The sequence below is a fragment of the Spea bombifrons genome, chromosome 1 (genome assembly GCF_027358695.1).
Source record: "Spea bombifrons isolate aSpeBom1 chromosome 1, aSpeBom1.2.pri, whole genome shotgun sequence".
NCBI classification, from domain to species: domain Eukaryota; kingdom Metazoa; phylum Chordata; class Amphibia; order Anura; family Pelobatidae; genus Spea; species Spea bombifrons.
In genome coordinates this window covers 70,591,630-70,613,532 of record NC_071087.1, presented here as the reverse complement: position 1 = coordinate 70,613,532, position 21,903 = coordinate 70,591,630, and the positions used below count along the sequence as shown (strand labels likewise).

The following is a 21,903-nucleotide window of genomic DNA, read 5'->3' as shown; positions in this document are numbered from 1 at the left end:
TGCCCCTGCAATCTACAATATATAGGAAGAACTATTCGTCCATTACATAAGAGATTGGACGAGCACGTTAGTGATCCAAAATTCTTAACCTTTATGGGGATTCAAATAGTTAGAAGGGACTGGAGAGGGGGTGATTACGAGAAGAAAATAGGCCGGATAGAAATGCAATGGGTCTATAACCTTAAAATCCTAGCCCCAAAAGGTTTGAATCAGGATATTGATTTGCTTAATTTTTTAAGTTGATTTAGGATTTTTAAACATCATAAATATCAATATTAGCATTATATTTAATAAAACCGATTATTTTTTAATATACTTTTATATATTTTTATAAATGTTAATAAAATGTTTTTATCTACTTTTCTATATATTTTTATTGGTGGCAATAATGATGGGCATCTATTTGTGCATTTTAAAATTATTTAAAATATTTATAATACTTTAAATTAATCTGAAATACTTTATATCTACTATACAATTGTTATCTGTATGATATTTTTTTTTATTTTTATTTTTTTATTTACAAAAATACAAAAAGACTTAAAGATAAATACATAAATACATCAATAAAATTTAGACAAATACATAAATACATAAAATAATTTAGGACAAACATACAATTTTGGATTCCAAATGACAAACACTATTGCCACGTACTTCAAAAAAGAAAGATTAGAAATAGCAAAAATACGAGGGCAATACTACTTCTTCATATCAGTGTGTTATTGACTCTATTTGGGATATTATTAAGGCTCTGTTTCTTTCAATCTGCAGGGGTATGGCTGCAGAAGAAGAAGATAAAAGATTGCTAATCTTTGCTAATCCATTTTGCCTTCTTGCAGGAATTTTATCCAGTTTTCCCAGACTTTTGACCCAGCTTTATTCCCTCTATCATATAACAGAAGCAATTTTTCCATATAGCATTGATGTAGAATTTGAGCTTTTATTTTTATCCAGCTAATTGGGTCTGAGGTTCTCCAGTTCCTGGATAAAATTATTTTAACTGCTGTTAACACATGTAGTAAAAACTGCAATTCTTGAATAGAGATTTTGGGTAAGTTTAAATGTAATAGGGCTCTTTCTGGTGTTAGTCCCCAGTGTGATCCATATAACTTAATAAACTTATTAGATAGTTCTTGCCAAATTCTATTTATCGGAGGACAGCTCCACCAGATGTGGATAATATCTCCTTTATAGTACCCACATCTCCAACAGTTCGCCAAATTATTGGGAGACATTTTTGCCAGTGTTGTAGGCACTAAATACCACCGGTTCATCAGTTTGTATTGCATCTCATTTAGATTCAAACAGTGTATATTTTTATATGATACGTACAATGATTTATTCCATTCTTCCGGTTTAATTGTGATATCTAAATCTCTCTCCCATTTTTTAATTGCTAGGGGGGTATACTCTTTTTTAAGTAGCGTTATCAAAGTTAATGCTTTTGACAGCAGTTTTTTTTGTGATTCCCCTGCTACTAGATCGCATAAGAGTTTTTGTGCTTTTAAATTTTGATTCCAATTTATCGATTTTAATAGAAAACTTTTAACTCTTAAATAATTATATACTTCGCCTGCTGATAAATTAAATTCTGTTTGAAGCTGAGAGAAGGACTTCATATTAAAGCCATTGATTAGGTCTTTTATTCTATAGGCGCCTCCTTGTATCCAAGTTTTTAGGTTTATATTGTCCATTAGATTTTCCATACTATCCAACGGTAAATCCACTATTATCTTATTTTTTAGACCCCACCAAGAGATAAATAGGTTTCGCCATTTTTTAAAGGATAAATTCATTTCTTTAATCATGGGAAGTAAATTTTTTTCAACCCATGTATTTGGAGTATTTGTAATTTTAACACCTAAATAAACTAAGGTATCATTTGTACAACCGAAACCAATTCTCTCGATTTCTTTCTTTTGTGTTTCATTAAGATAGGATGGTAACACTATTGATTTATTTATATTTAGTTTATAGTTGGAAATAAAGCTAAATTGGTGTATTAGCTTCATAATCTGATTCACTGAATTCACTGGATCTTTAATTGTAAGTAATATATCATCTGCGTAAAGTTAGATTTTTTGTATTTCACCCTCTCCACAGCCCACTATCCCAGGATTACTTCTAATATCTCTTGCGAGAGGTTCTAAGGATAGGACGTAGAGCAGTGGTGTCTTGTCCCATTAGACAACGGGAACCAGTTAGATTTAATTCCTGATCCAATTACTCTACCTCTCGGGTTCTTATAGAGGGCCATTATCGCTTGGTGAATCTTACCTTTTATCCCAAATGCTTTTAGGGTTTCTGCTAGATATCCCCAGTTGACCCTATCAAAGGCTTTTTCAGCATCTAAAGATAGGGTCAACTGAGGAGTTTTAGTTTGTATATTTTCTTCAAAAATTCCCAATAGAGCTCTTATATGGTTAGATGCAGAGCGTCCTTTGATAAATCCAACTTGATCTGTATGGATCAGCTGCGGTAACACCATGTTTAGTCTTTGAGCTAGTATACCTGCATATATTTTTGCATCTATATTTAAAAGGGATATAGGTCTATAACTAGTTATCTTGTCAGGTTCCTTCCCTGCTTTAAGTATTGGCATAATATTGCCTCTCAAAAATTCTTCAGGAAGCGCCCCCTTATCCATACCCTCATTGTAGGCTCGGACTAGACATGGTGAGATCTCCTCGATAAATATTTTATAAAATGTTGCATCGAAACCGTCTGGTCCAGGGGATTTTTTTCCCCGTAATCTGTGTATTTCTTTATAAACCTCATCTAAGGATATTTTTCATTTAAGGTATCCAAAACATATTTAGGGAGTTTAGGAAGTGCTCTATCCACAAAAAAGTTCTTTACGTCTAATTCTGTAGACTTATTTGGTAAATTATATAACTCTTCATAAAATTCGTTAAAGGCTTGGCCTATCTCATTGGGGGCTAGGAGAGTTTTTCCTTTATGTACAATTCTAGTACTCATCTTATCTTCCCTTTTCTTTTTCAATTGGTTGGATAACATTTTATCTGCCCTATTTCCTTTGTAGTATCTTTTTGATTTCAAAGTCATCAAGGCTCTGTTGGTGTTCTCCAGTAATATATGGTTAATTTTATCATTTATTTCTTTAATTCTCATAACATTATTTTTAGCGGGATTCTGTTTGTTAAGTTTATTAAGGTGGAAAAGGGTGATATATAAGTCGGATATTTTAGCTCCCGCTTTTTTTTTTGCATATGCTCCCAATTTGATAAAATGTCCCCTTATAACTGCCTTGAATGCACACCAAAGATTTAAGGCTGAAATGTTATCCACATCATTTTCAATAAAGTAAAGCTGAGATGCTTTTTTTATATATTCAATGTCTTCTGGTTTTTCCATTAGTTTATGATTCAATCTCCAGTCTGTTCTAAATTTTTCCCCGTTCTCTTCCAAATCCATAGTAACTAAATTGTGGTCGGACCATGTTATTTCGTGTATTTTAATGTTTTTTGCTTTTAATACTAAATTACATTCTCCCAAAATTAAATCGATACGGGAGTATGAGTTATGTGTTTTAGAAAAACATGTAAAATCTTTTTCTGTAGGATGGGCCATTCTCCAAATATCAAATAACGCATGCGATTTTAACAAAGCTTGGAATCTCTGGGCTTGTAGGAGAAGATTTCGATCATTAATAATTCTCTTTGAAGACATTTTATCAAGATGAGGGTCTAATATGCAATTGAAGTCTCCCATCCAGATTAAAAAACCCTGTTTTACCTTCTGAACTTTTCCTAATAGGTTAGACCAGGGCCGGCCTTAGGGGTGTGCGACCTGTGCGACCGCACAGGGCGCCATGGTTGCAGGGGCGCCTGACCGGGACTTAGATTAAAGCATCGTTTTTTTTTTAAAACTTTATTTAACATCATTGATGTTAAATAAAGTTTAAAAAAAAAAAAACGATGCTTTAATCTAAGTCCCGGTCAGGGGCGCCGAGCGGTTGCTCGTGAAGTTCTCGGCAACCGCTCGGCGCCCCTTACTCTCCGTGACTCCGTCGCGGTGCCAGCATCTCATGTTGAGCGCCGGACTATACCGGCGCTCAACATGAAATGCCGGCAGAGCGAGAAGACGGATGCCTCCCGCTCTTACCGCAGGACTCCGGCAACAAGGTAAGTGGGGGGGGGTAGTTTGAAGGGGCAGAGGGGGGGGTAGTTTGAAGGGGCAGAGGGGGGGGTAGTTTGAAGGGGCAGAGGGGGGGTAGTTTGAAGGGGCAGAGGGGAGGGGTAGTTTGAGGGGGGGGTAGTTTAAAGGGGCAGAGAGGGCGGGTAGTTTGAAGGGGCAGAGAGGGGGGGTAGTGAGGGGGGGCGCCAGAGGAGTAGTCCGCACAGGGCGCCACAACGCCTAAGGCCGGCTCTGGGTTAGACAAATAGCGAGCTGGGGAGGTATTAGGTGCATATACATTTACTAATGTGAATAATATATTATTAATTTCAGCAATAGCTATAATATATCTACCATCAGGATCAGTTTCTACATATTAAAATTTTAAATCCAGATCTTTAGAGAATAATATGGCTACACCTCTTTTTTTCTTTGTTTTTATTGATGCATGTATGGAATACGGAAATCTCTGATTTCTTAAGATAATATTATCCACCAGGCGCCAATGTGTTTCCTGAAGGAAACATATGTTTATTTTTTCTTGCCATAGCCTTTGCAGTACTATATGTTTTTTTTGGGTCGAATTAAGGCCTTGGGTGTTTATCGTGCCAAATCATCTTTAGTTAGTTTAACAATCTTACTTATTCTCCCAATGAGTCTCACACTGTATGTCCTTTGTATAGTATAAACATGGAATCCACAAAAAAAACAAGACAACAATTAAAAACATTAAACAAATTTGTAGGAATAACATCCACCGATGTATTTGCCTACAGCCGCACCATTTCTCCCCTCTCATAGTGCGGATAATTAATGCCATCAATCAGATGACAGTTGGAGTCTAGGTATAGATTATAAATTATTAACTAAATATAAATATGCCCATATTAATTCCTAAGAGAACAAGGAGAAAAAAAAAATCTATTTCGTCAAATGAAGTTATGACTTATACATTCAAGTAAAATACTTGATATACCTCATAAAGTGCACTAAATCTAAATTATTTTAATTATCTCGTCCTAGTTACTTACTAAGTAGTTAGGAATATTCGTGTCAAAAAAAATTCATACCACGTGTATTATTACTATATATTAATATCTTGATTTAACTTGTTATATAGCCTAACTACTTCAGTTAGCTTGATGTGTCCACTCAAAATGTATCTATTTTATATAAACAAACACTTCTTATAATCCTCCATAATTCAAAAAAAAAAAAATAATTTTACAAAAAAAGCATTTTCAGCAAATAGAATTATGACATAAATTCAAGTGAAATACCTAATATACCTCATAAAGTGCACCAAATCTAAATTATTTTAATTATCTCGTCCTAGCTACTTACTAAATAGGAATATTCGTGTCGAGAATTCAAATTCATATCACGTGTATATTACTTATAATATCAGTATCGTGTTTTTACAGTGTCTTAAGTCAAAAAAAAAAAATAATAATTTTACAAAAAAGCATTTTCAACAAATAGAGTTATGACATATAATTCAAGTGAAATACCTAATATACCTCATAAAGTGCACTAAATCTCAATTATTTTAATTATCTCATTCTGGTTACTTGCTAAGTAGCTAGGGATATTCGTTTCCAAAATTCATATCGCGTGTATATTACTTATCGTGTTTTTACAGTGTCTTAAGTCATAAAAAAAAAAACCATATTTCATCAAATAAAGTTATAACATATAAAATCAAGTGAAACATCTAATATACCTCATAGAGTGCATTAAATCTAAATTATTTCATGGAATAAGATCCATGAACTTGTAACAGTTGTGGCAACTGAGAATGTTGATATAGTGGCTGTTACTGAGACATGGTATAATGAGAAAAATGACTGGGACATATCAATACCGGGGTACTCTTTATATAGAAAAGATAGAAAGGGCAGGAAAGGGGGAGGGGTGGCCCTATATGTGAAAAATAACATAAAATCTAATTTAATACAAGTTGGTGAAGAGAACTTAGAGTCGGTTTGGGTTACAGTACAATTTGGCAAAAGTAAAGTAACTCGCATAGGTGTGATTTATAGACCCCCAGGACAAGTAGAAGAACTCGATAATCTACTAGTGGAGGAAATAGCTAAAATGACAGTGAAGGGGGATGTTATCATCATGGGTGACTTTAATCTCCCTGATGTGAACTGGAAAACGAAAGTAGCTGGTTGTACCAGGAGTGCGGATATTCTAAACTCCTTATTGGGATTATCTTTAAAACAGGTGGTTGAGGAACCAACTCGTAAGGAGGCCACATTGGATTTAGTGTTCACAAATGGAGAGTTGTTAACAGATATTTCTGTAGGTGAAAGTTTGGGATCTAGTGATCATCAGTCTGTGTGGTTTAATATACGAACAGTGACTGAGTCACACCACACAAAAACAAAAGTTTTAGATTTTAGAAAAGCTGACTTTTCTAAAATGAGAAAATGTATAGAGGAGTCATTATCAGACTGGCACAATTTAAATGGTGTTCAGGAGAAATGGGATTTTGTAAAAGCTGTTTTATCGAAGATAACAGAAAATTGTATTAGGTTGGTCAGTAAGAGTAAAAAATTAAGGAAACCGCTGTGGTACTCTGCAGAAGTGGCCAAAATCGTGAAAGACAAGAAGTTAGCCTTTAGTAGATACAAAAATACCCAAAGTGAGGAAGATAGACAGATCTATAAAATTAGGCAGAAAGAGGCAAAGAAAGTTATAAAAACTGCCAAATCACAGGCAGAAGAGCGAATTGCCCTATCAGTAAAAAATGGAGATAAAACATTTTTTAGATATATAAATGAGAAAAGGAAAGTTAAACAAGGATTAGTTAGACTAAAAACAAAAGGCATATATGTAGAAGAGGATAAAGGTTTAGCTGACTGCCTCAATGAATATTTCTGTTCAGTTTTTACAGATGAGAATGATGGAATGGGACCTCAGTTGGGAAAAAAGACTGAATCATTTGAAATATGTGAGTTTATCGAGGCGGAGGTTTTACTTCAGTTGTCTAAGGTAAAGACAAATAAGTCGATGGGGCCTGATGGGATACACCCCAAGTTATTAAAAGAGCTTGGGGGTGTACTAGCAAAACCGTTAACTGATATATTTAACGAATCATTGGTAACAGGAGTTGTCCCTGGAGATTGGAAAGTAGCAAATGTTGTGCCTATACACAAAAAAGGCAGTAGGGAGGAGTCGGGCAACTACAGGCCAGTTAGTCTTACATCTGTAGTGGGAAAATTAATGGAAACAATGTTAAAGGAAAGGATTGTTGAACATCTGAAGTCACATGGCTTTCAAGATCAAAAACAACATGGGTTTTCCTCAGGAAGATCTTGCCAAACAAATCTTATTGATTTTTTTGATTGGGTGACTAAAGTAATTGATCAAGGTGGTGCAGTAGACATTGCGTATCTGGATTTCAGTAAGGCCTTTGACACTGTCCCACATAGAAGACTTATAAATAAACTGCAATCTCTGGGTTTAGATCCCAATGTTGTTGAATGGATTAAGGAGTGGCTGAGTGACAGAAAACAGAGGGTTGTAGTCAATGGCGTATATTCAGAACAAGGTCTTGTTACCAGTGGGATACCTCAGGGATCTGTACTTGGACCCATTCTCTTTAATATTTTCATTAGTGATATTGCAGATGGTGTTGATGGAAAGGTATGTTTATTTGCCGACGACACAAAAATTTGCAACAGGGTTGATGTTCCTGGAGGAAGAAGCCAAATGGCAAACGATCCAGGTAAGCTGGAAAAATGGTCAGAGCTGTGGCAATTGGCATTTAACGTGGATAAATGCAAAGTAATGCACCTGGGGCATAAAAACCCAAGGGCAGAGTATAGACTATTTGGTACTGTCCTAACCTCAACGTGTGAGGAAAGGGATTTAGGGGTAATTATTTCTGAGGATTTAAAGGTAGGCAGACAATGCAGTAGAGCAGCAGGTAATGCGAGCAGAATGCTTGGTTGTATAGGGAGAGGTATTAGCAGTAGGAAGAGGGAAGTGCTCATGCCGCTGTACAGATCACTGGTGAGACCTCACTTGGAGTATTGTGTACAGTACTGGAGACCATATCTCCAGAAGGATATAGATATGTTGGAGAAAGTGCAGAGAAGGGCTACTAAAATGGTTTATGGATTACAAAATAAACCTTACCAGGACAGGTTAAAGGATCTTAACCTATATAGCCTGGAAAAAAGACAGGACAGGGGGGATATGATAGAAACATTTAAATACTTAAAGGGAATCAACAAAGTAAAGGAAGAAAGTTTATTTAAAAGAAGAAATAAAACCGCAACAAGAGGACACAAGCATAAACTAGAGGGGCAAAGGTTTAATGGTAACATCAGAAAATATTACTTTACGGAAAGGGTAGTGGACGCATGGAATAGCCTCCCAGTGGAAGTGGTAGATGTTAATACAGTAAAGTCATTTAAGCAAGCATGGGATAGGCATAATGCCAAGCTAGATATAGGATAAGGGCAAGTACTAAAGGAGAGTACTCAGAGGTTGGGCAGACTGGATGGGCCTTCTGGCTCTTATCTGCCGTCACTTTCTATGTTTCTATGTTTCTATCTCGTCCTAGTTACTTACTAAGTAGCTAGGAATATTCGTGTCAAAAGTTCATGTCACATATATATTGCTTATAATATAATATTGTGTTTTTACCGTATCTTAAGTAAAAAAAATAAATAAATAAAAAAAAAATGTATTATTTTCTCTTGTAGCCATTTCTCCAAATTCTCAGGTGTATCGAGAGTCCAAGTTTTAAATTCATATGTAAGCGTAATTTTAGTCGGAAAAGTCCATCTGTATCAGATATTATTTTTTCTCAAAATAGTTGTAAGATGCGCATACTGCCGTCTTCTTGATCGTGTAAGGTAAGAGAGGTCTGGAAGGATTTTAATTTTATTATACGGTTCTGGCAATGGGTTTTCTCTATGCATTCTTAGAATCTTCTCTCGAATTTGAAGGTTTGCACAACCCATCAAGATGTCTTCTAAGGGATTTCTCAAAGGGCTTTTTTGCCGCCATATTTATTTATTTTCCTTTTTTTTTTCTTTCCCCTCTTCCTTCTCTTTTTTTTTTTTTAGTGCCTCTTTTTTCTTAAGTGCCTCTAGCTAAATAGCCCTCTATTTTGCGTTTATGGGTCTTTCCTTCTTACGTTATTTAATATAATAGGAGGTGTTTAAGTAATATGTCATATATAGCTTATGTGTGGCAATAATACATCTTTCATTCTAAGGTAATTCAATCGAGCAGATGCGGTTTGAGTAATATATCATATATAGCTTATGTATATTCAATAGCAGTCCATAAGAAATATCAGATTTCATCCACAAAATTATCCAAAAAAAAAAAAAAAAATCCAGTAATTCGGCAGTAAAATAGAAAAAAGAAAAAAAAAAGAAGTCAAAAAGAAGAGAAAATCCACTTATCTGGAGAGTGTATCCGTTTCCAGATGTCCGTGTCAGATATCTATGTCAACATATATAAAAATTAAAGTTGAAGTTTAATAGTTCAGGACCTCAGCTGGCAGATACAACAGGATGCGGCCTCCACAGGTCATACGGCCGTCCACCCCCGCAGGTTAATCTTTTGCTGCACCGAGCCAGGCCTCAGCTCTCTTCGTTATAGCTCCCGGTTATAGCTCCCTTATTAAGGGAGCAGCCTCGTGTGGAGCATCAATGGTGGCGACAGCCGTGATAATTACGGCGATGGGAGCCGCCGCAATAACCGCCACAGCGGCCAGAACCGCCACAGCCACCGCAACGCGGGAGTCCCAGCAGTCTCAGTCCCGGCAACCGCTACAGCGGCCACAGCGGCACGGAAGTCCCAACGGTCCCGGTCCAAGTGTATACGTCGGCGGCGGCAACAATGGAAGCCGCAGCGGCGGAACAGCGGCGACGGCAGGTATTGTAAGGCCGGCGATGCCGGTAGACTCTCGATGCGCCGCAGGGTTTGTTTGGGCCTCTCCTACCCTAGACTCCGTTGCCACGAGCGTGGCACGAGCGCGTGCTACGTCATGGCTCCACCCCCACAATAAGCGGTTTTACAGCGACATATATCTGTATGATATTATTTAATATGCACTTTGGATTTAACTCTATCCTCTTTGAACAAATCTTATTTAAACTCTTTTAAAACCAGTCTTCTAAAATCATTATATATGAATTAATATGATTATGTCTTTAATATTTATATTTATATTATATATGATGTACTTGATATCGGATTCCTGTGTCTTTTTTGGAACAAACTACTTCCTAATTGTTGTTTCACTTAAGAGTCTGTGATATGGACTTGGCTACACCTGTGATACATCTTAACGAGCTGCAGGAATGGACACAATTTGAATGGAATCAGATATTTAAGGGAGGTGGAGTTGGAGCAATGTCACACTACTGAAGAAGCCTGCTGATAGGGCGAAACGCGTTTAGGTGTTTGACGTTATACCCGGAAGCTGTTTCTTGCCGGTTGGAGCTATAAAGAGGACTCCGATAATTAGATACTTTAATTCAAGAGCATATTGCACTTTATTGCTGACAATAAATCTTTTTGCAATACATATCCTGTCTCCCCATCTGCATTTCGCTGTTTGTATGGATCAGAAAACGGTTCGAACATAAACAACGGAGGAGATACAACTTGGGAGAGGAATCCCACAACGCTTGTCTAGTTTGAGCAAGCTGTTTTGCTCAACCTTACGTGAGTGCAATATTATCCTGGGGGGAAGTCTTTCACTGTTATAATATAGAAAGCACTATGATTATTATTTGTTTTTGATTTTCATATGTCAACAAGCCTCCATTTGAAAACAGTTGGATGCCAATTCCACTTAATTGAGGATATAAGTATTGTTTTCAATTATATTTCTGGTGGATTATACACTGTGTGTGTCACAATTTTGGTGAATTTTATATTTTCACTTTTATTTTCTTTCTTTTTTATTTATATATAAATTTATTTGGTAAAATTATTTAACTAACATATACATATATCTTTAAATTGTGTTTTTTTTGCGCAACACTTTATACATGGAAAGGGTTAAAATACCAGCATTTCAAATACCTTGGGGTGTCTAGTTTTTAAAAATATATGATTTGATGGGGTAAATTGCATTGGCCTGCTTCAAAGATACCCGAAATGGCACATGGGGGGAAGAATTACCAGATTTGGAAAAAAGGTTTTGAAATAGCAAAACGCTACCTGTACTTACTGCCCAATAACGTGCAGAAAAAAAGCAAAAAAACATAAAAATATTGGGTACTTCTAAACTCAGGACAAATAGTAGAATCTATTTAGCAGGTTTTTTCATTAGTTTTTGCAGATGAGTAAAAGTTTTTTGTTTAAAAAGTTAGAAAAAGTAATTTTTTAACAAAAAATACCCATATTTTATCATTTCTTTTATAGTAAATTAGATGATATGATATAATTAATGGTATCTAAAGAAAACCCTGTTTGTCCTGAAAAAAACTATATATAATATGTGTGGGAGCACGAAATGAGAAGAAAATCACAGCTAAACAGCAACACTGAAAAATGTTAAAAGAGCCATTGTCCCACAATATACTACGAGTAAGACCCCCTATTGTCCTTAAGGGGTTAATGAAGCTAAAACAGAATTTCCTAAATACAAAAGCACAGTTCACATGTTTACAAAAAGTTAAAATAAACACAGAGGTATCGGAGAATTTCCTCAGCAGTACATTAGCTGGACTAACAGAGAAGGTTCAGTAAAAGCATCTTTGATCGGTTTACCCCCTAATTAGAGGGGCCATAAAACCATTTGATCCATGTGTAGGCCTACACAAGGCTGCACTAGGCTACAAGACCATAGGCAAGCAGTTTGTTACCTGTATAAAAGACACCTGGGAGCCAGACATCTTGCTGATTGATAGGGGATCAAAAATGCAAATCAATTCATAATTTATTTGAAATGCTTTATTCTGTATTTTTTTGTTGTTATTCTGTCTCTCACTGTTCAAATAAACCTACCATTAAAAATGATAGAATGATCATGTCTTTGTCAGTGGGCAAACATACAAAATCAGCAGGGGGTCAATAATTTTTTTCCTTCACTGTATTAGGTTAGTTTGATAAAACCTTTCTTTCACAAAATCATGCTGATTTCTACTAATTATATTCTGATTCAAGATCTATTCTTGAATGTATGCCTTTAGCAGCCAAATAATTTGCCCACTACAGATGTCAAGCTCATTGGCCTGCGGTTGCCTGGCTGAAATTTTGATCCCTTTTTAGATATGGGTACAAAATCTGCCTAACATAAGTGTATTGGTACTATACCTGAACTGAACTAATCCATAAATATGAAAAATAGTGGTCTGGCCAGAATGAGACTTAGTTCCCTAAGTACCCATGGATGTACACCATCTGGCCCTGGAGCCTTGTGTACCCTAACAGTGTTTAATTGCTTAAGCAATTGTTGTGTCCCATGTTTATTGATCTGTATCAGTCGGTGGTCGGCCTTTCTTCCGTATTTCTCATTTCAGATAGCAAAGAACCGACATTTTCTGTTTTTTTTTTTCTTTTTTCCCAATTATATATTAAAAAAATGGAGGATTAGTTTTACTCTCCTTACTTTCTCATTTTCCAATTTAGCCATTTTAATCACCTTTTTTGCAGCCATGATTGTACGCTATACATGATACTGCTGATCCTTTATAATGTTTGAATAGTATTTTCTTGGTTTTTAGGTCCTTTCTTACATTACTGGTAAGCCAAATAGGTTTTTAATTTTGTTACGCGTGCGTTAAGCACTTAACGTCCGTTGACGAGTCAGAGATCAGCATTAGGGACCATGTCTGGCCCCTCCCCGGGGCGGACACCCACTTTAAAAGAGTTTAGGAGAGCGGTCGCAACCGCCACTGCGAGTGATTTTGCCACTCACAAGATGGCGGTGCGTCCTTTAAAAAAAATAACAAAGTTGGAAAAGTTTGCCATCCACTTCCAGCTAAATGTAAAAAAAAAGTCCAAAAAGAATAAAATAAGTTTATTATTATGAGCTAAAATTAGCGCTGTATCTTCCCAAAAATCTTGACATGGAAAGAGTTAAAGTAAAATCATTTCAAATACCAAAGGGGTGTCTAATTTTAAAAAAAATGAATCGTTTGATGGGGTAAATTGGAGTTGCCGGGTTCAAAGATAGGGCATAGGCACAGACTGAGCAAAATGGGGAAAAAAAAGCACACTCCCCAAATGTGGACTTTTAACCCCAAACACCAGACAACCCCTGGCATGGGTGGTATCACTGTACTCAGGAGGTGTTGCTGAATACACATTGGGGTGTTGTTCGATCGTGATGTATACCTGGAGCTATACATACATATAGTACAATTTGTGTGAAAAAGAACTGTGCTTTTTTGGCAAAGGCTGCTGGTAGAATCTCATGCATGGAAAGGGTTAAAATACTACCATTTGAAATACCTTGGGGTGTCTAGTTTTCAAAAATATACGATTTGATGTATGTTTGACAAAGGGTAATAGTAGAATTAGTGCATGAAAAGGATTAAAATACCAGCATTTGGACTTCGGCGGCCATACCTGGAGGAAGCATATTGAGAGGGCTCCCCCGCGCTTGACACAATCCAGGGTGTATCACCCTTACCGAACGCCATCGCCGCTCCCTGAGGGTGTCGAAAAGCGGCGGACACTCTCCGCAGACTTGCCAGCACTTGGTGCGGAGAGGACACAGCGGGGGGGCCTGCCTTGCCGACCACGCGGCCAACCTTCTGCCACACCGAGGCCTCGTTCCGGCGACGTTAGAGATGGGGTTGGTCGGCTGTCATCCCCTGAGATCACCGGTGCCAGCACACATGCTACAGACGGTGGAAGAAGTGCCGTCCATCGCTTTTCTCAAGCCATCCGGAATGCCGCGTGGCCGCCACCTGCTGTAGGATCCTTGGCTCATCGTCACACCATACAGGCCTGTATACCACCACAGCGCATACATACTTCTACAGTGAATGAACATTGTACGAGAAAACGGCTTTTACTTATATATTGATAGGCTATCAGAAGTAAATTTATTGTATGTATTCTTCAAGATGTTTCCCTGGGCCCGATCCGCCTAACGGCTCCATTGTTTTGATATATAGCACATTGCATGGGGCTCATATCAGTCTTCACTTGTACTTTGTTAACGTTATTGTCTAGATGACAAATTGGACAGGACGGGACGGACTATACACTCGATGACCCCCTTGGAAGGTATTCACCTATTCACCAACTCATTACACCTAGTGGACCCATGGCATGTCACACACCCTACACATAGGGGTAACATAAGGGGTAACATCATATCTTACGAGGCAAATCAACGTAAACGCTGGTATCAGAGGTATGATTCCTTACTTGCAGAAGCACAGGATAACACAGAGTTAGGCATACAATTATTACAGAAGGCAAAACTGACAAAACTTACCAGTGAACAAAGGGACAATATTAAATGCTATCATAACAGAAGAAGAGGTTAAACACACTATTCACTCCCTGTCCAACGGTCGTGCTCCTGGCCCAGACGGCTTCTCCGCTGAATACTATAAGATACTTTCACAACACCTAGTACCAGCCCTCACTGCATTATACAATGATATTTTTCAAAATAATTGCCCTATATAGTCTTTGACACGTTCCACCACTATACTGATACCAAAACCACATAAAGACCCTACAAAAGTTCAATCATATCAACCCATCTTGCTTCTCAACCATGACTTGAAAATTCTCACCAAATTAATTGCCTCCAGACTGCAATCCTTCCTACCAAAATTATTAATCCATCACCAATTGGGTTTCGTAAAAGGTCGCAATTCAGTCAGGGGTATCCGTCCAGCCCTAGCAGCTGTGATAACATCCAACTCTGACCCAAATCACCATCCTCGAGCCTTATTAAGTCTAGACGCAGAAAAGGCTTTTGATACTGTAGCTTGGCCTCACCTCTACAGGATCTTAAAAAAACGTTTCTTTGGACAACATTTTTTAAACTTTATACGCAATTTATATACGTGTCCAGAAACAGTTATCATCACAAACGGGATGGCGTCTGAGTCTATCCGCTTGGGCCGGGGGGTTAGACAGGGATGTCCTCTTTCTCCTCTCCTCTTTGATTTGGCTTTGGACCCCCTACTCCGTATTCTTATTTCTTCCAATGATTTTCAAAGCATTACTTTTGGTTCACTGGAACACAAACTGACGACTTTTGCTGATGACATCCTCCTATACATCTCTGACCCAAAAACGTCCATCCCACACATTCTCTCTTTTACTACACACCTGGGGAGAGGTGATAGGTTTTAAAATTAATGTCAACAAATCGGAGGCGCTTTATTTGGGCTCCTCTGTCTTGCCTCCGGATACCCCTAGTTTTGGCTTTCATTGGGTGACAACCTCAATTAAATATCTAGGCATCATTCTACCAAAATACCCACGTCTACTCTACAGATTAAACATTTCTAGAATCATTAAGAAGGTTACGAATGAACTGAAATTATGGCACGCGTTACACTTGACACTGACGGGTAGGATTAATCTCATTAAAATGATTAGCTTTCCTAAACTTCTTTACACCATACAATCCTTACCCCTTTTAATCAAATCCACTGATCTCAAATTTTTGGATAAACAATTTAACCTCTTCATTTGGAAGGGAAAGAAGCCCAGGATCAGCTTACACAAACTTAAACACACACCACAGTCCTTAGGTTTTAATTTCCCGGGTATATTGAGCAACATAACATAGCTGCTCTTTCACGACACGCAATTGACTATTACACACGCCATACCTTTTATTACCTACTTTTCTCCTGAACGTCTCCACAAACTGGGTTTGAGGCCAACCTCTAATTGTCCTAAATGCAATGCTGAAAATGCACACTCCTTTCATTGCTTCTGGCAATCCCCTTTAATTGAAACTTTCTGGTCCCAAGTACACGCTTTTGTTTCGAACCACAAGATTGTATCGTTTCCGCTATCTCCTGAGGTGGCGATGTTTGGTATGGTTGGTCCAACTGGTCGTTCTTTTAAAAAACTCACACATATTGTTACTGCTGTGGGCCGTAAATGTATACTTCACCATTGGATCCGACCTCAACCACCCACTCTCACTCTTTTCCAAGACAAATTGTTCCACTTATTTTGGATGGATTGGGTAGATGCCACGCTGACAAAAGAAAAATCCACCAGTAAATTTTTTGACACCTAGGGCACATTCATTTGCACATTGAAAACAGACACACAATTGTTGATCCAATCCGCTTTTCAACATACCTCGTGGTACAGCCTCCAACTCTTTCAAGGCAGAACTCCAATTGTGCCTACATAGGTTCTGACGCCGTACACGACCTGGTGTTTAATAATGGGCAAACCCCTCTACATTAAAGAATAATGTCCACCTTATAGTATGTTCCCTATAAGTGCTGGGAAAGTATGGAAATTCTATATAAATTAGGTATTTCTGAAATCAGGACACCTGAATTGATAAACTTGGAGGGGCTTTTCCATCACTTTACCTAATTTTGTGAGGATTCAGAGGGGAAAATATATAAAAAAAATGTTTTTTTCCAAAAATTTTTTTACTGGAAATAGCATTACAAGGAGTTGTGGCCATTTTGGTTATTGGTGGTGGCCATTTTTGCAAATGGCTGTTAAATATTCACAAACAGAGCACAAACTCATATGCTCAACTATTCACATGTAACAGAGTAACTTTACCATAATTACCATAAAGCAGCAGCAGCAGCCGGAAATAGTTTACATAACATAACATTCCTGCACACATTTATTAACCCTTTGATGTTATGGTTTTAAACGGGTGTACAAAGCGATCTACTTTCACTTCCTGCACCCAAGCGGCGTTGCTGTAATGCCTCGACGTCAAGGCATTCAGCAACACAGAGATGGCGGCGGACACCTGTTTTAAAGAGTTTCAGAGGCAATCAACAATCGCCTCCTAAACTTCAATGATGTCGCTGAAATGCCTCGATAGCAAGGCATTCAGTGACACCGAACACCCTCCCCAGGACACACTGTGACCTCAATGTCACCATATTTTATACTTTTTAATAGTAAATGATATAATACAATCAAAATAATGTTATAATGAAATATATAACTTGTGTGGGTTCACTAAACGGGAAAGAAGAAAATTACAGCAAAACACAAGCACTGCAGAAACGTTAAAACAGCCATTGTCATTGTGACAAATGGGTTAAATTAATAAAACAAGTCCTTTAGGTGCAACATGGGTGCAGGTGCAATTATTGGAAATGCAATGTTGGTGCAATGGCAAGTCCATCGTTTTACAAGATGGGTGCAATAGAAAAATCTGTGGGTGCAAAGTGGGGGCAATGGCAAGCCTATCATTTTGCAATATGGGTTCAATAGAAAATTATGTGAGTGAAAAGTGGATGCAATGTCAAGTCCATCATTTTGTAATAAGGGTGCAATAGAAAATTTTGTGGGTGCAATGATGCGTCCATCATTTTGCAATATGAGTGCAATAGAAAATTCTGTGCAACGTGGTAAAATGTCATATTAAAGGACACTCAAATTATATGCTTATTTGTAGCAATGTCCCCACTTAGTGAGCATGTCCCACTATGTTCCAGCCAATGATCAGGCCACAAACATTCAAAAGCATAAATAAGTTCCATTGTGGCCAAGGGCAACCAGAAGGGCCCTTGCCAAGGGCAACCAGATAATAAGTCTGGTTACGTGAACTGGTAGAAACATGCTCCTACGGAAAGTAACCTAAAAGAGTTTGGTCCGGCAGCGGAGGTTGTCTATGCGCATCACAGAGACGTTCACTGGCCGCGGTGATGTGCGTAGACAACCTCCGCTGCTGGCGGTTCCACCGGTGCTTCTCCGTCATAGAAGGCCTGGCGGAAGTGCCGGCAGCGGACACAAGGGAGTCTGGGGGTCCATTGGTAAGTGTAGGGAAGGGGGAGTGGCATATCTAGGTAGCAGAGTGGCATATCTGGGGGGGCAGAGTGGCATATCTGGGGGGGCAGAGAGGAATATCTATAAGGTTCATTATGAATTAAGGAGGGACCTTAAAATGGCTATTGGTTTTCCAGATTTCTGTTTGTTTATAACCTAACTGCGTAATAGATACCAAAAATGATAAAATGCATGTATTCCTGTTCATTAGGTAAAATACTGTTTTATCATTCCACTAATGTGTATTTTTTCTTTAAAAATAAATTTTTCTTTAAAATAGCACCAAACTTTTAGGGTGCGGCCCATTATTGGGTGCGGCCTATAATACCAATACAGTATTTTTATGAAGTCCCAAATCATTTCAAAACGTCTTAATCTACTTGCAGGGTCTACACAGTGATGTTCTGGGGGCCCATCAAGGGGTGTAACACTGACACACAAAGGTCCCAAGTCTCCCTGAAAGTCCTGGAAGAAGAGGAAAGAAGAAGCAAAGCTGTGGAAAAGGAGACGGGGGCATGGAACTAGTTGGAAGAGAAGGTAGTAACATAATTGAGGGAGAGACAGTGTGAGAGGGCAAGTGAGAGCGCGTGAGTGTGACAGAGCATAGGTAAGATTGATTGAGAGTATAAGAGAGTGGGAGAGAGAGCGTGAGTAAGCATGAAGTTGTGGGTATTTTTACATTTTAAAGTGGGGATGGGGGATGCCAAATACAGGATCCGCCCAAGTGCTAAATACTCAAGGTACACCCCTGGGTCTACCAATGTAACATATATATATAATTTATGTATGCATTCAAACTGTATGCAGTGCCCCTTTTAATTAATTAATAAATTTAGATTATGTTCTCAGGTGTCTGTGGCCATACTTTTTCAATTTAATCGAGTCTTAAGTGCTGTTTCATTTAGCCAAAAGATCAATTGTACTCTTTAATATTATAAAGTGGTGGTTTATGAATACATAAAATTTACTTAGAGAAAAAGGTTTGCACAATCATTATCTTAAGCATTAGAGTAACAAACAGAATGCTTACCATACTCTTCATCACCTCCTGTTGTTTGCTTTCTTCCTTGAACAGTATGGGTTCTGCCAGTGAAGGCTCCTCCATAGGAGCACATGTGCACGTGAACCCCCAAGCGCAAAAGGAAAAACAATTTGCAAAATTCATCAAAAATCCATTTTAATCTAAATTAGATTAAACTGGATTTTTTATGAATTTTGCAATTTTCTTTTCCTTTTGCACTTGGGGGTTCCCGTGCCATGTTGCCTGCCTGATGTAGCCTGCCTAAGCCTATTGCACGTGCGATAGGAAGTAAGACCCTATTTGGCTCAATGCTTCTGCGCTTGCTAAAGCACCGGCTGAGCTGCCCATATGAACCCTCTTTGCACAGTAAAAGCTGTGCGAGTGGGGGGGGGGGAGCTCGCAGCCATCAGCTCCCAGCCATCAGCAAATTTACCGCCCAGCTCGGAGTCTGCAATCCTTCAGTCACAATGATGATTGTCCCCGCCCCTTTCCATCTAGTGTCCACACTGCTCAGCAACTCATCTAACAGTGAGTATAAAATTAATATTTGGGCTGCTGAAAGTTAGGGGAGGTGGGGGTTAATTGAGGGGCAGTTATGTTAATTAGGTATTTAGGGTTAATTTAAGGGCAGTAACGGTTGATGGGATGTTTAGGGATAATCTAGGGGCAGTTATGGCTGATGGGGTGTTTAGGGATTATTTAAGGACAGTTATGGTTAATGGGGAGTTAACTTGGTGCAGTTATGGTTGATGGAGTATTTAGGGTTACTTTTGGGGCAGTTATGGTTGATGGGGTGTTTAGGGTTAATTTAGGGGCAATTACGGTTGATGGGGTATTTCGGGTTAATTTAGGGAAATGCATTTTAACCTGTACATTACGTCATAAATCTACATTTTATTTTCATAATTTATATATTGTGAACCCCCATTGGAATTACCGACCAGCCGCTACTGGGTGTCGCCCATGTCCATATACACTTCCATATTCTATTGCATCTGAACATATGCATATGGACACTGCCGGTACCAGTAAAAAAACAGGAAAAAAAATAAAATAAACCTTTTATTATTTACGCTTATCTCAACAGAAAGCAAAATATTCCAACCTGAAGTTATGCATGAACTGCTGAAACTTGTCAGCTCTTTTTGCCAAGGGGACAATGATATTTACAATCACATTGGCCATGTTGAGCTTCTCATTCTTGACCTTCATGACTGGTCCAAATGGCCGGAAAAGAACAACACGTTTGAATTCCTGGTCTCTGTCTCCTTTGAAAGTTAATTCATACAATGTGCCTTTCTCTTGTTCTGTTCTATAAATGCCTGCAGTAGAAAAAGAAGAGTTAGACGATATTAATACTTATCACCCAAGCACAGCACCTTTTCATACTTCATGTTAACTAATTGAAGAAAGAGTGATAGGTACCCTTCTGTACAAGTTTTTTTTCCCCCTAATACATTTCTGAGAACTTTGAGTTGAATAATGTTCAAAATTAGGTAAACGAATGAAAAAAATACATAGTCATCAATCAATCTTAAAAAACGTAAGAGTGTTTCTTATGTAATAACTATTGCTCTAATATAATCTTTTCCCCTTTCTTATTAAGATTTCAAGCAAATTGACTGAAGAAAGAAGGGGATGTGGATTAAGCTTTTGGCGATAATTATCAATCGTGTTCAAATCTGATTGTATAATTTGCTTGAGTATTGCATGAGTAACATATTCCATGTTTTTAATATCTAATAAAATATTTTTAATTTTCAGAAATTGTGGTAAGATACCTAGTAGAGCTATTTCTGGTTTCCTAGGAAGTACTATTTTTAACACTTTTTCAAATAAAGAAAAATAAATTATATTGCGGTATATTTTTATAACATGACCAAAAAAAATGTCATATTCCAACAAGTAGAAAGTGTTGTTGGAATCGTATAATGTAAGATTATTTTAGGATTTCTAGGTGGTCAGCACATCTAGAAACTTTTGATAGAATAACTATTTCTTTATTCCATTGTTCAGTAGTAAATTGTTGTCCTAAATCATTTTAAAATGTATGGTAGTTTGTCTTTTACTATTTGTTTAAACAAAAAATATAACAAATTGATATAGCTCCTCTGGAATTAGGTGTTTATTTACATAGATCTACAAGCATGGATTATATCTTATTATTTAAAAGGTTTGAATGTAAAGATAAACAATATCTATAGCTAATATATGAAAAATGTATTGTTATTTATTTTTCTTTGAGCTGATCAAAAAGATGAGACTGTGTCACTAGCAAACAAGTCATTGACAATCCATTATCAAGCCATAATGAAAAATGTAAGTTTATGAGTCTGGTATGCCGGATAGGATAACAATGTTGTCCCAGGAAGGGTTATGTCAGGATTCTGCTCCAGCCCTGCAAACTGCCAGGCGTGGCCGCCCCTTTAAAAGGTCTGCCTGGAGTTGAACTCTTCTCCACAGCTTGCTGTTTTGTTTACTTGTGTGTCTGTATTTTATGTACCTTTGCCCTCTTTCCCTTATACATCTGATGATCTCGGTTCCTCTCTCCCCATGTCCTGGTTGAGATATCCTGTGCTTGCTTAAAGGAGAAGCCTCTGAGGATCTCGGCTCCTCACGCCATCCCCTGTGTTCCTTGCCTTGTTCTCTGTCATTTGAGGCGTCCTGTACCATGTATGTCTTGTCTGGTTATGTTAATTATCCGTGTTCTGTGTATTTATGTTCAGCTGTGTTCATGGACATAGGAACCCCTAAAAATCTTGTACGTTTAATACATTAAATATAGGAAA

The 21,903-nt window shown here is 37.8% G+C and overlaps 1 protein-coding gene across 1 annotated transcript in view; it reads right to left on the bottom strand.

The window, feature by feature from the left end:
- CSGALNACT1 (chondroitin sulfate N-acetylgalactosaminyltransferase 1) overlaps nucleotides 1–21,903 on the bottom strand; it is a 186,962-nt gene that overhangs the window by 84,338 nt on the left and 80,721 nt on the right. Inside the window, exon 2 of the mRNA XM_053463403.1 lies at nucleotides 20,220–20,436. Coding sequence (XP_053319378.1) covers nucleotides 20,220–20,436 — 217 coding nt within the window. The remainder of the gene's footprint in view (nucleotides 1–20,219; nucleotides 20,437–21,903) is intronic.